Source organism: Ambystoma mexicanum, chromosome 2p, assembly GCF_040938575.1.
Source record: "Ambystoma mexicanum isolate Mex_15411 chromosome 2p, UKY_AmexF1_1, whole genome shotgun sequence".
In the NCBI taxonomy this organism is placed as follows: Eukaryota; Metazoa; Chordata; class Amphibia; order Caudata; family Ambystomatidae; genus Ambystoma; species Ambystoma mexicanum.
The window spans coordinates 1,046,956,096-1,046,972,998 of NC_090923.1; the positions used below are offsets into that span (position 1 = coordinate 1,046,956,096).

Below are 16,903 nucleotides of genomic sequence, written 5' to 3' on the forward strand. Positions count from 1 at the left end.
CGGCTTGATCTACTTTGAACAATCCCTGTATCTACTGGGGTTGCTGTGCCGCCATATCTTGCCTTGTATCGCCCTGCATTCGCAGGAGGCATCTGTGTCACAATTATTCCTGCGTTAACCGGTTTGAGGGAAACTCAAACCGCTCGAAGTTCGGGTGGTTGCAGGAAGCTTCGTGGAACTTTAAAACCTTTTCAGAGATGTATGGTTGCACAAGTTCAAGGGTTCAAAGCAGACATGGGCCATCTCCTGCCCACCTTCCAATAGAAGCAAACAAACTTTACAAACCTTTTTCTGCAAGAGCGTGCCCTCTTGCAATGGCACAAGATTAACAAAACAAATATTTCTAGTTCAAGCATTCCCTGGCGCGAGAATCCTGGAAGTTACCCCTCCTCTATTTATGATTTTAAAACAAGAAAGAGATCATGACAAAGGTCGTGGACTACAGCAATGGGTCAGAAGGTGTTGGACACAGTTGGCTCCTCGGAAGACGAACCAAAAGACAACCTATACAAAGTAGAAATAAGTCTGGAGAACAGACTGGATATTAACTTTCCGAGGAAGCCAACGGGTTCAAATGATCGTATCACCTGAGACACGAAGTGAGGGCATTTGGATCTCTGACAAAATATTTATCTAAATTCCCCAATGCTTATTTCAGATCGCAATTCATGAAGATTAGGTTGAATTGAATGCCCGTGGCAGAGCTACAGTCAGTGAGAAAGAAGCCGAGACCCAGAGTGATTACTTGCGATCACTGTAAAGAGCAGGGGGCGGCGGGTAATTTAAAGAACTTCACTGCTTTTCTGGCAGGAATGGACGACACCGAGAACAATCCACTTTAAGTCTTTTGTGGAGGCACAAAGCACTTTATCGGCAGAAGATTGGTGGTTGCTTTTAATTAGTGGGGAAAATACCTCTTTGGTATTAGCAACAGGTTTGTTTCTGGATGTTACTTTTAAATCAAAGATGAAATAATAATGAACAAGTGCAACGTGCTGTGTTTTGTACTTTAGAATTTTAAACTCGATGGGATGATTAATTTTGGTTAATTGATGACTGGATGAAATTGCAAAAAGGTTTGTAATAAATCAAAATTTGCAAAAAAAAGTAGTTTAAATGTCTTAACTAGGTCTGCCTTCAAGCACTTGATTTATAAGCACTATGCGTGTCCTTCACTGAAGTCCTGTTAAAAATAAGCATTGGCATAGCCAACAATGTTGGCTTGTGTATAATTATTGGGTATATACCAGGCACTGCTATTATATGCACAGGTACTCACACCATGTTGCACCTGCTACCATTAATTGCCTTTTAATACCACTATGGCAGTGCCTGGCAAGTGGCGTTCCCATGCCTACACAAAAGCCCAAACTATTGGCATTGCCAATGCTTGTTTTGCATTTGTGTTCAGCCCTTGCCCTCTTTGCTGACAGCAAACACGAACAGGGCCAATTTTGATTGCACAGTTAGACTTGCTAATGTGAGAATTGCTTAGTTATGTATTGGACTACAGTGCACTACAGTACAGTGCCAACATGTTAGTGGAACCGCATTGATTTTATTACAACAGCACGAGGGGTATTGGGAGATTATCCAACATGGCAGCAGGGCAGAGTCAGATGCAAGCCGGCGTGCATGGGACTGGCCTTTCCCCAGATGAAGTGATATTTCGGAGTCACTGATAGGCGGGGGGATGCCATTTGTTTATAGGCCAGTCCACCTTTGAGTACAGCCCAATAGCAGAGCTTCAGTGGCGAATTCAATTACTCTGCTCTGACAAAGGATATCGGATGGGGTTAACTTGCATTCTGCTGTACATTTCAAAATATCAAACATACTGCCACAGTCATGCACAATAGTTACACAAAATGAAGAGATTATAGGGGCATCAAGCAAGGAACGCATTTACCTGCTGGAGCACCCTGTGCTTGCCAGAGCTCCATTCTCATGATATGTTTACATCTGCCACATACAGATGTTGGACCAGCTTCGGAAGTGGCAGTGGGCGCCCCCAAGAAATGTGCCCATCCATTAGACAGGCACCTCAGGAGCCATGGTGTGCTCGACTTCTCGTTCCCATCTATCGCTACTCCACTCTGTGCCCAGGAATTGATTGGCTGTGCGGCCTGTGTTCTGCATGGTATATACTTTGCAAACGTGGAGAGAGAGTGAGAGAGTGTGAGGGAGAGAGAGGGAGAGGGAGAGAAGGAGGGAGGGAGAGAAGGAGGGATAGAGAGAGAGAGAGAGAGAGAAAGCGAGAGCGAGAGAGAGCGAGAGAGCTAGAGAGCGAAAGAGAGAGAGAGTGTGTGTGTGTGTGTGTGTGTGTGTGTGTGGTGTTTACAACTATATTTCAACGATTCAAAGCAAGTGCGACCAGACCACAAAAAATTATCTGCTGTGCACAGTGCATTAGGTGAGAGGTGAATATGCCAGCTACAGTAGGGTGCATGCACCACAAGCGGGTGGTGGTGTCAAATGGGCACTGAACAAAGCCAAGCCAAGCAAAGCTCCCACTGGCCTGAGAGTAAAAGCTATTCTGGCCTGCAGTACATGAGGGCATTCCAGACAGGGCAGAGTGTTGCATAGAGGCGAGGGCGCAACGAGTATCATGGCGGGGCCATCAGTTTCCCTGGATCTCTTCCAATTTACGCACCCATTACACAGGTTCCAAGCTCTGCAGATCAGGGCAGATGCTCGGCAGCATTAATTTCTTTATTGTATTGTTTATAGTGGGGACCTAGCTCCCGAATAGCACTGCGCTGTACAGAGTGTGGGTAGCTGGCATTTGGGCTAGCATCTTTTAACAGTAGCGTGGTACTGTGAGGTCTGTGCATCCATTGGAACTAGTCCTTGGTCAGGTGTTGTTGAAAGAGCCATGTTTTGAGAGATTTCCAAAATTGAAAAAATGGTGGGGGCTTTTTGAGCCGACGTCGGGATGGCATTAGTCGGGTCCCCCCAGGCAGTGTAATAGAGCAGCAGCGATTTCTGAGCTTCATCCTCTGACTAGAGGAGCATCCTCGGGGATTGGAGTCATGCTCAGGGATTGGAAGCATTACTCTCCTGTGCAGAGTAGTGACATGTTTACTGTGGCTGGAATCAGGTCCAGCAGAGGCACTGAAGGTAAGCTACACTCTTTACATGCAAATGTATGAGCCTGAGGGTGAAAGGTGTGGGGTTGTGCGTGTGGGGGGCGGGCGGGGGAGAGAGTGTGTGTGAGTGAGTGAGTGAGTGAGTGAGTGAGTGAGTGAGTGAGTGAGTGAGTGAGCGTCTGCATGGGCGTGCGTGCGCAACTGAGGGTGAGAGCTACCAGTGTCTGTAAGCGCATTTGAGTGAGACTGAGAGGTGCGAGTGATGACCTATATTAGGGGAACCAGACGCATAACATTATGTTAAAGTGACACAGATGATATATTAGGGTCAACAGTATCATCAATGTCAGACACCTTTCATTTTTTTAAATTCTGCCACATCTTTTGGGTGGAGTGCTAAGAACCCAACAAGGCACAATGATTCAAGATGCAGACCCGCCTCCTTACCCATTGGCCAGCCTATTCTGCAGAAAGGGTTTTCGTATTCAAGGAAAATGCCCAGTAGCCCATCTTCAAAAACAGCAAACGCCAACTGAAAGAGTTCCAGGTGTCAGTGGAGGAGTATTCCATAGTAGAGGAAGGTGTCAGTGGAGGGGTATTCCATAGTGGAGGAGGGTGTCAGTGGATGAGTATTCCATAGTGGAGGAGTGTGTCGTTGGAGGAGTATTCCATAGTGGAGGAGTGTGTCAGTGGAGGAGTATTCCACAGTTGAGAAGTATGTCAGTGGAGGAGTCTGCCATAGTGGAGGAGTGGGTCAGTTGAGGAGACTGCCATAGTGGAGGAGTATGTAAGTTAAGGAGTCTGCCATAGTGTAGGAGGGTGTCAGTGGAGGAGTATTCCATAGTGGAGGAGTGTGTCGGTGGAGGAGCCTGCATAGTGGAGGAGCCTGCATACTGGAGGAGTGGGCCAGTTGAGGAGTCTTCCATACTGGAGGCGGGTGTCAGTGGAGGATTATTCCATATTGGAGGAGTGTGTCAGTGGAGGAGTATTCCATAGTGGAGAAGTATGTCAGTGGAGGAGTCTGCCATAGTGGAGGAGTCTGCCAGTTGAGAAGACTGCCCTAGTGGAGGAGTATGTAAGTTAAGGAGTCTGCCATAGTGTAGGAGGGTGTCAGTGGAGGAGTATTCCATAGTGTAGGAGGGTGTCAGTGGAGGAGTATTCCATAGTGGAGGAGTGTGCCAGTTGAGGAGACTGTCATAGTAGAGTGTGTCAGTTGAGAAGCATTCAGTTGAGGTGTGTGTCATTGGAGGAGAATTCCATAGTGGAGGAGTGTGTCAGTGGAGGAGTCTGCCATACTGGAGGACGGTGTCAGTGGAGGATTATTCCATATTGAAGGAGTGTGTCAGCGGAGGAGTCTGTCATAGTGAAGGAGGGTGTCAGTGGAGGAGTATCCCATAGTGGAGGAGTGTGTCAGTGGAGGAGTATTCCACAGTGGAGAAGTATGTCAGTTGAGGAGACTGCCATAGTGGAGGAGTATGTAAGTTGAGGAGACTGCCATAGTGGAGGAGTATGTAAGTTAAGGAGTCTGCCATAGTGTAGGAGGGGGCCAGTTGAGGAGACTGCCATAGTTAATGTTAATGTTAAAGGTTATTTGTACCGCACACTATCACCACCGGAGTGGTCCCCTGTTGCTCTGGCAGCTCTGAAAGAGGGAGGGGGGGTGAGTTAGTGGGAATAAGCTGGAAAAGTGCAAGAGTGCAGTGATGTGCTGATGCAGCCTCAGCCCGGTGGGTCCGTCGGCTGGGCTTGGGGTGTTTTACGGTCGGTAGTCGTCGTGTGCTGTTGTGCAGGTCTATGTGGGGTTTGTTTTGTTGTTGCAGTGTAGTGAAGTTAGTGCGGATTGCTGCGTTTTAGGCTTGTGGTTGTGTTTGGTTAGAGTTTGAGAAGTGTATGCAGAGGGATGAAATTGTTAGTGGATTGGTTAGTTGGCATTGCTGTCCTTGCAGTTATGTCTATGTCTGATGTTTGCTATCATTCACTATTTCATCGTTGCTCATTTTCAATATTCTGTCTAGATGTGAGGCAGGCTAGTGATCACGATTCCAACCAAGTGTTGCACTTACCATCATTCACAGTTTCATCCAAGCGTGGCGCATGCTAACATTCACATTTCTATCTAGATGCGACACAAGCTAACGTTAAGAATTCCATCTAAGTGTGGTACATGCTAATCATAATCCCGTCTAGATGCGACGCAGACTATTCTATGGCAGTCTACGTTATGGAGAGGTAAGGTAGAGTGACGAGGGCTTTCTGGAGTAGAGTAATTGCTCTACACCCCACCCATGCCACACTTACAGTTTTGTTGCTGTCTGTTGGCTGCTGGCTTCCTTTGCTTCCCCTGCGGACACCTGTAGACACGCCTTGGAGCCGCTACTGTAGGAGCCGCCCTTTGCCTCGGGGCCCTTAGCCAAGGGGGCTGCCGGGCAGAGGGCTGCCCTGGGAAGGTCTGTTATGACCAGGTGGACGCACCAATCAGGGGAGGTGGACGGGTTGGAGGGGGAGGGTGGGACTGTGAAAAGGCCAGACATAAACAAAGAACTAAACCCCACAGACTGCACCCTTTGGATGCAGCCCAGAAACAGAAACAACAGGCTCAGAAGCCAAAAGAAACACTAGACAGGCACCAGATTAATACACAATGCTCACCAAAAAATATAGAAATATAAATGATTAAATAAATAATTTTAAATATATATATATTAGAAGAAACACTCAGACCACTCCAAAAGAGTGCATAAAGCACGCCAAAAACGGATTACAATCATTGTGAAACTACTCACTCAGAATCAACCAGCCCCTAAAGGTGCTTCCACACTGGTTTCTCCTGCCATATCCTTCCTCATCGCAGTCCTCAAAGCAAATGGAAAATGGCTGCTAGAGCCAATCCACAAACACACCTGACTTTTCTAACCAATTGCAAGAGGGGAGGGTGAGACTGGGAAAAGGCCAGACATAAACAAAGGACTACACCCCACAGACTGCACCCTTTGGATGCAGCACAGAAACAGAAACAACAGGCTCAGAAGCCAAATGAAACACTAGACAGGCACCAGATTAGCACACAATGCTCACCCAAAAATATAGACACATAAATGATTAAATAAATACATTATTTTTTTTAAAATATATATATTAGAAGAAACACTCACACCACTCCAAAAGAGTGCATAAAGCACGCCAAAACAGATTACAATCATTGTGAAACTACTCACTCGGAATCAACCAGCCCCTAAAGGTGCTTCCACACTGGTTTCTCCTTCCATATCCTTCCTCATGGCAGTCCTCAAAGCAAATGGAAAATGGAGTGTGTCAGTGGAGGAGTCTGTAATAGTGGAGGGGTGTGTCTTACCCTGCCGAGATCACATAGATTTTGCCTCATGCTGAATTTTTGTCTGAAGTGCCCTCTCTAGAGGTAGTGGAACAGAGTCCCAGAAATCCTAGATCGGCACCTTCATATCCTTCAAAATGAGGAGGTGTCATGCATGTTTAAATTGCACATAGCTCATGACATTAAAAGACACTGCAGTGTCACTAAGGCCAGTGAGTTTGAGACCCTGAACACGTATGTTACATCTGCGTTGGCATCAGTTGCCACTTTGTGTGTGTTGGATCCAGATATAAAGAAAAGTTCATGGTCAGCTTCAGAATCCGAGGTGGAGGTCTTAGCTCTTGCATCAAAGCCTGAGGTATTTGCCGAGTCGGTGACCGCCTGGACTATTGTGATGCCACTGAGGCCCTGCCCACCTAAGAAGTGGTTCATTGTTCTGCATTTCGCGCATTCCAGACTTCTAGTTGGACATTGCCCATTGTGAGGAAGGGTAGTCCCACAGCACCCTTGTGACTTGCCGGCATGGCCTGGTTCGGCAGGAATCTAGGGGCGAAATGACTGCCTTGTCAGGTGGTGCTTGTTCCTTCACAGAGGGTGTCCTGGTCATCTACAGGTTTCCCAGAGCAACCTGAGGGCGTCAGGCAGCTCATGCTCCTTCTACATCTCCAGAATGCCTTTATGGCCAGTTCCCGGTTCACATCCATATGCCTCCACAATCTCATGGAGCAGCACCCTTGAATTATAGACCTGGTTATGGTCTATAAGTCAGGATGCTTTTGCTTGCGAGTTGATCTAGACGTGACTAGTTGTAATCTCATCTGTCACAGTGCTCATTTACTAGGGGACTAACGTATGTTGTAAGGATGTGATCTGTGCCTCATTTGAATATGTGGTGTGTCAGTGAAATAGATCAGTGGGGAATTCTTGGCTTTATCATCTGCCACTCTCATGGGGTAAAAATGCCTGTTAGGTTTCTCTGGTCACAATGATATCTTGGGCCCAACTGCTGAGGGGGCACTGTGCACCCTGAGCTTTGGGAGTGGAGCAAATTAGTTCCGTTGATGCCACGTGGGTGGGGCCAGTGTGGGGTTTCGTCGGCTCCACAAAAATGTGCTCATACTATAGCTTTCATTCCCCGGTGCCCGGGCGGACATGGGCTTTAACAGACTGACAGCCTGAGCTTTGGTAGGCCCGAGCGAAGTTTTGGTAGGCCTGGGATTTACCGTGGCATGGATAGTTATACATTTTTTTTTGTCCAACGGGAAATCAACTCAGTGCGAACCAATCCCCTGTCGGACAAAAAAAAGTTTTTTTAAAATGGCTGCTGCAATTAAAATGTAAAAAGGACGTCCCTTTCCGGATGATGGTGGCCATGGAAAACATGTTGCAAAATGGCCGCCGTCATCTGAAAAGGGACCTAGTCCCTTTTCTATTTTAATGGCAGCGGTGCACGCAGTGAATGCACAATTGTGTGCGGGAAATGCAGATTGTGATTTGTCAATCTATCTTTCCTGGTGGACCCCCACTGTGTATGTCATTAGCCCAGGAGCAGGGACAGGAGGAATCGCAGGAATCTTGTGTTTATGTGTAGATGCAATGACAGCAAGGCCAATAAGGGGTTCTTCTGCGGGGCCATTTCTTATTATTTGTGGAGGACATTGAGCCCAAAAGGCTTGTCAGGTGTGGTTCGGGGGGCAATGCAGGAGTATGAACCGGCAATGCCCTATAACTTGCATGCAGCAGGGGTACAAGCCTAGATACCTGCCTGTCACTCGGGCACCACTTTTATTGTCCTTGGCCTATTTTATAAGCAAGTCATGCTGGAAAATATAATGTTGGTCAATTTATGTAACCGATTTAGACTAACACTTGCTAATGAGAGCCAAGACCTGGAAGGGTGGTGTCTGGTTTAAATGTAGTCATTTAGCAACTCTTAGAGCAGGGGAATCCTGCTGAGGGCGCATCATGGACTGCAGTGCATGCTAGGCCTTTCATCCTGCAGCACAGCAGGAACATGCTTTCTCTGGGACCCAGACCTCTCATGCTGTCCTATTAATTGCATGCGTCATGCATTCAGTCCTAGGTTTCCTTTGCATGCTGGGATTTGCAGCCTTCATTATCCAATTCAAATGCAGCTCTAAGTCCGACAGTGCATTAATAAAAACAGCCCTGTCTGAGGTATTCTGTGGCAGAGACAGGTTTTTGGTGCTGGTGGGGTGCTCCTTTGGGGGTCCCTGCGATATTAAATGATTCTCGGTGAGAGGCAGTTGGTGAATATGTTTCATGTTTATGTTCATTGGTTTGTATTGCACCGGAGCCTGCAGGCATCAGGGCGCATCCATGGAGGGGCATTATTAACATCTCTCCCAAATGAGTGGGAGTGACAGAGTGTAACCTAAAGTAATGTAGGTGGGTGTGAGGGGATTTCCACCAAGAGCATTTTTAAAATAATGAGTTGAAATGTTGCATGTTATAGCACAATTTTATATGCAAAATTGAGTAATAGACCTACAAGTTATACATGGTTTCCTAGGGTAACACATTAAGAAATACAGTAGATTCCAGTTCACCATAATACACAGGAGCATTTTACAACATTTGCATGATGCCCCTGCCCGCAATATATGCCTGCAATGCCACTTTAAAGGTCATGTGCTGATTCCCCTGCCCACAATATATGTTGCTGTTGCCAATGCGAATCATTTCATGATGCTGGTTCCACTATTATCGTCATTTACACTTTAACTCACATTCATGAGGCAGGGTCCACCAATATATATCATCATTGCCACTATAAACGACTTTCATGATGCAATTGCCCAAATGATATGTCATCAATGCCACTGTAAAGGGCTTTTGTGATGCTGGTGCCCATACTATGGGTCACCATTGCCACTTTAAATCAGATGCATGACCCTGGTGCCCCTAATATGCCATCACTGCCTCTATAAAACAATTTAATGATGCTGTCGCCCCCAATATAGGATATCATTGCCACTCTAAAACACGTTAATGATGCTGGTGTCCAAGCTCTATGTCATCAATGTCACTGTAAAAGGCTTTCATGATGCTAGTGCCTACTCTATATGCCATTATTGCCACTTTATTGTCTTTTGACTCCAGCCAAAGGTTGTGGCAGAATTCTAAAAAATGAAAGGTGTCCAACATCATTAAAAGGGTTGAAGGACCCACCCAAAGGGTGTTCCCGATTGTGGAGGACTGTAAACCAAAACAGGCTACGGGGATGAGAATGTTTTTGGATATGTACCTCCCCGGAAATGCTGCAATGTGGGAGCACCACCACACACCTACTATCTAAAACATCACTACAGGACCTATAATGTGCTTGTGCGTTCACCAAGTTCAAACATGTGAGTTTTGCCCTTTGCTCTATCACTAAGGTGTTAAACTATCTGCGCCTGCATGCACTTCTTCAGGCGTTGAAGGAACACAACCTGATTTTACATCACAAGACTTGTGAATTTACGAACACTATGTTGGAATTCTTTGTCTATCAGTTCACTGTGGTGGGGGTGTATCCAACAAAAGTCTGTGACATCAAAGCAGTCGCACTGTTCCTCAATTCACCAGTCTCCATGTGGTCTAGGTCCACTTCTCCAGAAATTGGCAGATGTGTCCATGGCTCCCCTGGCCTACGTGAGTCGTGTATAATGGTCCTCAAGCAATATTATTCGGAAATCGAGAAGAGGGCATTGCAGTCCAATGGCGATGCCAGCATGTTCTCATCTATTGATATGATAACCATTTCATCCTCATGACTGGCCACAGGCCTCTTCTCAGTTCATGGGTGCATTGTACCATGCCCGACACCTGTTAAAAATGAGATGGGGCTGCTGCAGCTGCAAGAATATCAGTTCCCACTTGACTAATGCCTTGGGCAGAGAATCCTGCAAATATTTTCGCCAGTCATTCCCATGTGGCCACACCGAATGGAGAGGGAATACCAGGAAGTTGAGGACCACGTTTGCTTTGTTATCCAGCAGGCAAATCCCTACAGATCTGTGCCTGCAAGAGATCAGACAGCCAAAGAGCAGTGATAAATACCTGGTGATCATCAAAACAGCCTAGAAGAGAACCAGAGGAGAGGTGTTCTTGAGCAACACACGCATTGTACTGATTCTGTAGTGTGAGAAACCTGATGGTATTCTCCCAAGTAGACCTCGAGAATCCCTTATTCAGATAGCCAGGGAAGGGCTGGCGGCCTCAGATCCACCGCTGGGGGTGGACGAGCGATAGAGGATCACCTGGGTAGGGGTTATGCTTGGGAAAATGCCCCAGCGTGGTATTATACCAAAGAAAGGGAGGAGGCAGACAAGGTCCTTGAGGCTTCTATGGGCTGTACCAACTCGACATCCCTTCCCCCTAAAACGCCTTAGGGTAAAACCAGCTGCGAGAAGGGCCCAGCACCACGTGGGTGCTCATCAAGAGACTCTGGTTGATTCCTCATTTTGTTGAAACTACCAATACCAGAAGGCCTTAAGAGAGCCGCAGGAAGATGTCAAAGTGGTCTTACAGGGGTCTACCAAAATCCCCTGTACAGTCAAAAGTCTTTGACCGGTATGTAATTGGAAAGCTAAGGGAGATGAATCCTGCATAGTGAGAAAAGAGAAAGAACTGTGTGGTTGGCAAGAGTGAACACGACGGGGGGATGCCGATATAAAGGGGCAAAGCCTGATGCCTCGATGAACATTGTGTTGACAAAGAGTGAACCTGACAGAGGGATGTCCTACGTGAACAGTTTAAAAAGACATAAAGATTTGTGAATGCAAAAGGTGAAAATATCTTTGAATCCAAGCCATAGTGAACCCAACAGAGGGAGGCTGACATTCAAGAGGGGTCTGAGCCCAGAAGAGAGGGAGCCAGGGGTGAAGCATCACCCAAAGAGAATTGATCTGAGAAAAGCCATAGTGAACCTGACAGAGAGAGGCAAACATTCGAGAAGGGTATGAGTCTGGAAGACGGGGGTTCAGGGGTGAAAAGCCATCACCCAACGACATGTGAATGTAACTGATTAAAAAATTTGAATACAAGCCATAGTTAACCCGACGAAGGAGGCTGATATTCGAGAGGGGTCTGAGTCTGGAAGAGAGGGGCCCAAGGGTAAAGAATCATCACCACAATTGCAATCAAGTAGGAACTTTTGCTTGTTATTTTGAATATACCAGGCCCTCGGAAGCAAGATACTTAACCACCTAAGGTCCTCATATCACTAGAAACATTTTGTGGATCTGAGCCCGGAATAGGGGGATCCAGGGGTGAAAAGTCATCACCCAACATACATACGAAAAGGAACTCTTTGTTTATTATTTTGAACACATCAGTTCCTCGGAGGCAAGAGACATTTTGTAGAAAAGGGACATAACCACTAGAGGCCCTGATACCTGCGGATAGAATTGTAGTCTCGTGCTGGGAAAGCTCGAGCGTGTGCTGTGCTCCAGAGTCCCACCTTGTCCCATGCTTTAAACGTGGGGAAGGGAGACCACCGGCTACCTCATCCTGACTTACCATTTGTGAACACTTCTTTCTTTCTTGTGAACCCTATCCCACATTCTTTTTGTATTTAGTTGTGTACCATTTGTGAACACTTCTTTCTTTCTTGTGAACCCATTCCCACATTCTTTTTGTATTTAGTTGTAAGGATTGGCAATCGTTTTTGTTTAGTTCATTTGACAAAAGGCCACCAGGACTGCGCTATTATTACTTGATGGTCGTAGCATGCTCCCTTCTCAGATTTAGGTTTAGATTAGGTGTTTTTCCAACCTACCTATACAGTTTAATAAACACCCTTGAACTGTAATCTCTTGTGTCAGTCTTTACTGTTGCCACCATGAGTTCCTTACAGTAGGCAAATCGTCATGGTCTGTTTACAGCAGTCCATGAATTGTTGGTCACAAGCAGAGTGATAGTGTTCAAGGAATATTGAATAGTCCTCACCAGTTGTTTGATCAAGATGTGACATCTTATGGAGATTTTCAGGCCATGGCCAAAACATAGGCCATATTATGGGTGAAGAGTATGGCCAGAGGCTTGAGGAATCAGTAGATGGAGGGTTGTGGCAAGCCACTGGGCCAACCTAAACGTTCTGCTCCAATATGCTCAATGCCTCGAAACACCAAAACATCCCACCAAGTTCCTGCCCAAAACACCTCCTCATGGGCACTCTTTAAGCTTGCTTTAATCAAGCCGTAGCATCAAACTTTGCACTTGAAGGGACTGCCAGTGTTTTTTCAAAGAAATCTTCTGAGAGTTAATGACTTAATTGCAGCTGCAAACCCGCTACTGGTGTAATAGAAATGTCTTAACCAGGTTTGCCTTCTGCCATTCAATTTATAAGCACGCTGCGTGTCTTTCACTGGACAAGCATTGGCAAAGCCAACAGTTTTGGTTTGTGTACAAGTTTTAGGCATTTGCCAGGCACTGATATGAGATGATTGCATCATTTTGCACCTACTACCATCAATGGCCAGTCCCATGCCTGCAAACAAAGGCCAAGCTGTTGTCATTGCCAATGCTTGTTTTGTTAGTACATTGGATAAGTGCCCACAAAATCCTGAAATTGAGTGTGTGGAATCCACTGTAGTTACGGATGTCATCCAGCTGGCTGAAAAAATATTGGTCACCCATGGGCTTCTAGAATCTATTTAGTGAAACAATGAACCACCATTTCAGGGGCATGAATTCAAAGAATACCTGTTGAGCCTAGATATCGCCCACGTAAGGATGACCATGATTGCAAGCAAATAATAATGTGGAGCGGTGTTTGTGAACTCGAAACAAAGCATGAATATACAATGGATTGTGTACCATTTCCTGCGAGTATACCACACCGCACCCCACTGGTAGACTGGGGTGTCTCTGGCAGAGGCAGCAATGGGGCCTGTCATACCCTTTGTGTTTTTGTCCCACCCGTCACAACTAGTCCCTTTGACAAGAGCTCAGAGTAAATGAGAAAAGGGAGTGAAGACTCAGGTTAAGGAGGCAAACCTCACGGGAAACTGATTGGTGCAAACATTTAGAACAGGGATCTGCAGTTTACGGACACAGATGTTTTAGGATCATGACTCCCCAGATACTTCACCATTGACTATGCTAGCTAGGGCTGATAGGAGTTGTAATCCAAAACATGAGGTGGGCCAAGGTTGCAGGCCCCCAATCTAGAAGGATGGAACAATGCCTTGGTAATTCAACTTGTGCAGCAGATACTGACAGGAAGGGTCACAGACCAAATGTGAGGTACTGCTTGCGTAACAGGTGCCAAGATCCATCTTCCATCAAGATTATAACCTAAGGGATTCAGGAAACGATATTGCTTAATCGGCCATTGAGGTTTTTGAAGCTTTTGTGCGCTTTGAGGTAAATGTGATGGTTTTCTGTAGGTTATAAGTGGCACTATGTTTGGTGACCGCTGTCTCAGGTTTGGTGTCATGCTCGGGCATGCGCACTTTGACACAGGTCGCTCTGGCCCAATCAGAGTTAACTAGCAGCAAAGCATGTTGTGTCCTTATTACCTGCTGCCACTGCTGATAGTGTACCAGTGACATCACCGGGAGGATAGCTTAGGGGCAACATGTTTGTCTTGGAAGCAAGACAACTCGGAGCAACACAGGTTCAAATCCAAGCCCTGCGCTTAGAGACTGGTTTCTAGTGTTAAGCACATATTAATAGATTAATTGATTAATTACACCAATTGCCAGCTTTCAAATGACTCCATAACACAAACTACCATGGGGTGGCAATGAGTACATTCACCATTCAATCCCTTCCTCATCCAACAATTCCTTCATGAGGATTAAACATTCCCCATAATATTGTCAACCCATCAGAATTCTAGTTTGTGTAATATCCTTGGTCAGTACTACCCAAAATCCAGGTTTTCTGGCTCTACCCACCATTCAAATGTAAACAATGCCACTCTAACTCACTCAAATCAAGGCTGCATGCCGCAAGAGCAGCGCTGTACTGCGTAACGGTGAAATTGTAGAATGTGTCCAGTGTCTCCCCGTAGTCCCCAACATTAAGTGGGAGAATGAGACTATCCGACAGACGCAAGAGGATGTTTACGGCGGTCCGTGCAACGGTTTGGTGGCTGGTGAAACCTGTGGGGAGAAAGCAAATCAAACCATGAGCCTCTTTCCTGGCACTCTGCATTTGCACACAACACAGATCCACCCACAAGGCAGCTAACCACGACAGGACTCGTAAGGCTGATTCTGATCCGCCCAGGAGCATTATATTGAGGAGCGTGATTGGTAGCCTGTCTGCTACCACGCTCTGCTCCCAGCGACTCTGACCTGCCTCCACACATGGAGCAAATGCATTGATAAGTCTTTCTACAATTATGTGTTTGTAGTTGTGCAAGACATGACGAAAAAAAATGTCATGAAAAATGGGGCTTGAAATGAAAAACAACCAAATAATCTGAATCAAACACAACCGATACCATCAGGTCAGTACTCAATAAAAATGCAAAAAGGAAATTTTTCTCTCAAAATAAGAATTTGAAGATATATATAGTTGAAGTAAAACAACATGACCTTTCCACAGGCAGATTGCATCAAGAAGATATCTGCATATTCAAGATAGAATGAATTCATATTGACTGCCATGCCCAAATCCGAATGTTTTTGTAATCGGGTCAGTGCTCACTACTGTGAGATAACATACTAAATGTAAGGTCACATACACCAAATCCTTTTTTAATTATCTGTTTTATGTGTATTTTTTTGTGAAAAAGACACAGAGCTATCTAAAGGAGTCCAGTGATTGAGTCACATATACAAAGAAATCTGCTACTCATGAAGAAGGCCTAATAACATACAGAGAAAGGGTGTTAGAGATAACACCTAATAGAGATAAAGGCCGAAACATATGTCGACCATCTATGAGGCCTAATTAAAGCACCTCATTATTTGAGAACACGGTTGCAGATTCTCCACATATTTTACAACTGTTTTTGACTTATATATGATGATAACACAAGAATCATGTTGAAAATAGGACTGTTTCGGTAATGTGTGCATTGTCCTTTGTGACAAATTCTAGAAACCTGCTGTACACGTCATATTAAGGGCATTAAGTCACCTACTAACCCAACTGAAAAAGTTCTTATTTTTTGGATAAAAAGCTGATTACCTCTGTGTTTTTTATAATATAACCATTTGTTTTTACTTGTGTTTAAAAGTACTGAATACAATATTTTTTGTAAGAATTTCGTGTTCTAAGGAAACTATGTTGATAGACCGTGAGTTTACAAAAACTCACAACGGTTCAATAGTGGCACACAAACCCGATCAAACGGTCAAAGGGAGGGGTAATCAGTCTGTGCTCTCTTTACACATACCCTGTATCCTTCCCACAACTAGACTGATCCCTCGAAAACAAAAAATAGGGAAGTACCAAACCATAAATCACTTATTGCTAAACTGTGCCACAGGCGGTAAGGGGACTTGGAATTGAAGAGGTTTATGACACATATTGTGTGACTATTGCAACCAGTGCGAGAGCTAAGCCCTTTTTAGACGTTTGTTGGTCCAGAAAAAAAGCATAAACACCTCCAGAAAAGTTGGAGCTAGGTAGTCAAAGAGTGTCATAGACTTGCATGTGTTTAGAACAAGATGCCATGTTGTGGAACCCCACATGTATTGCTAAGCATGCTCTCCCTTGATTGTCTCCTAGCGTCCCGCCCTCCACTACTTTCCATCAGATTGGCACTTTTGCACATCCCAAACTATTTTGTCTTCCATTTTTATTGTCAAAATAGAAAAACAAACAGGAGGCAGTAGAAGTCTAGCTGTCATTCTTAACTAACAATTGACTTTACATGTTTTGCCCTGGAAGTCATTAGCTCCAACAATGTTAAGGAATTTTAGGCATGGAAGCTTTTTCACTGCCAAACACATGGAATGACTTGGATTTTTACAATTGGGATTTTATGACTTCCTCTCCCAAAAAGGCAACTGAAGCAAAGTGTGCCGGGCTTTAAAACGCAATAAGCATGGGAAATAGCTATGGCGCTCGCATAATGTGGGCGAGGGCTCCATTTTACCTGGAGAATTGATCTCCAAAATGCATCAAGGGGTCTGAGAGTCACTGAGGTCAGATTTGGGGAAACGAGAGTGCAGAAAACACCAAGTAGTTGAGTTTAGGAAGAACTCGTCCATCTCATGTCCCCTCAACCTACTGGTTGACCCATTCCGAAGATCTCAACAATTCTGCAGTGCCTTCAAAAAAAAAGAAATCCTAAACTCTGAGTCACTCAGCATGGCATCCATCAAAATGGCGCCTTGCAGGAATGCTAAGGCAGGTCGGACAAAGCAGCCACGGCAAGCTTATGCATTTCATTTATCGTCTGCTGATAATTGTCAGGTTACTTTCAGAAGTTCCTCCTGCAATATTAATGGCAGAGATCAGACAGTTGCTGGGCCTATTTTGACTCCGCTTGCTCAGCATTCTGGGAAAGTGT

The 16,903-nt window shown here is 45.3% G+C and overlaps 1 protein-coding gene across 1 annotated transcript in view; it reads right to left on the reverse strand.

The window, feature by feature from the left end:
- NAALADL1 (N-acetylated alpha-linked acidic dipeptidase like 1) overlaps positions 1 to 16,903 on the reverse strand; it is a 191,676-nt gene that overhangs the window by 27,145 nt on the left and 147,628 nt on the right. The window contains exon 16 of the mRNA XM_069643069.1: positions 14,364 to 14,537. Within this exon, the coding sequence (XP_069499170.1) occupies positions 14,364 to 14,537 (174 nt within the window). The remainder of the gene's footprint in view (positions 1 to 14,363; positions 14,538 to 16,903) is intronic.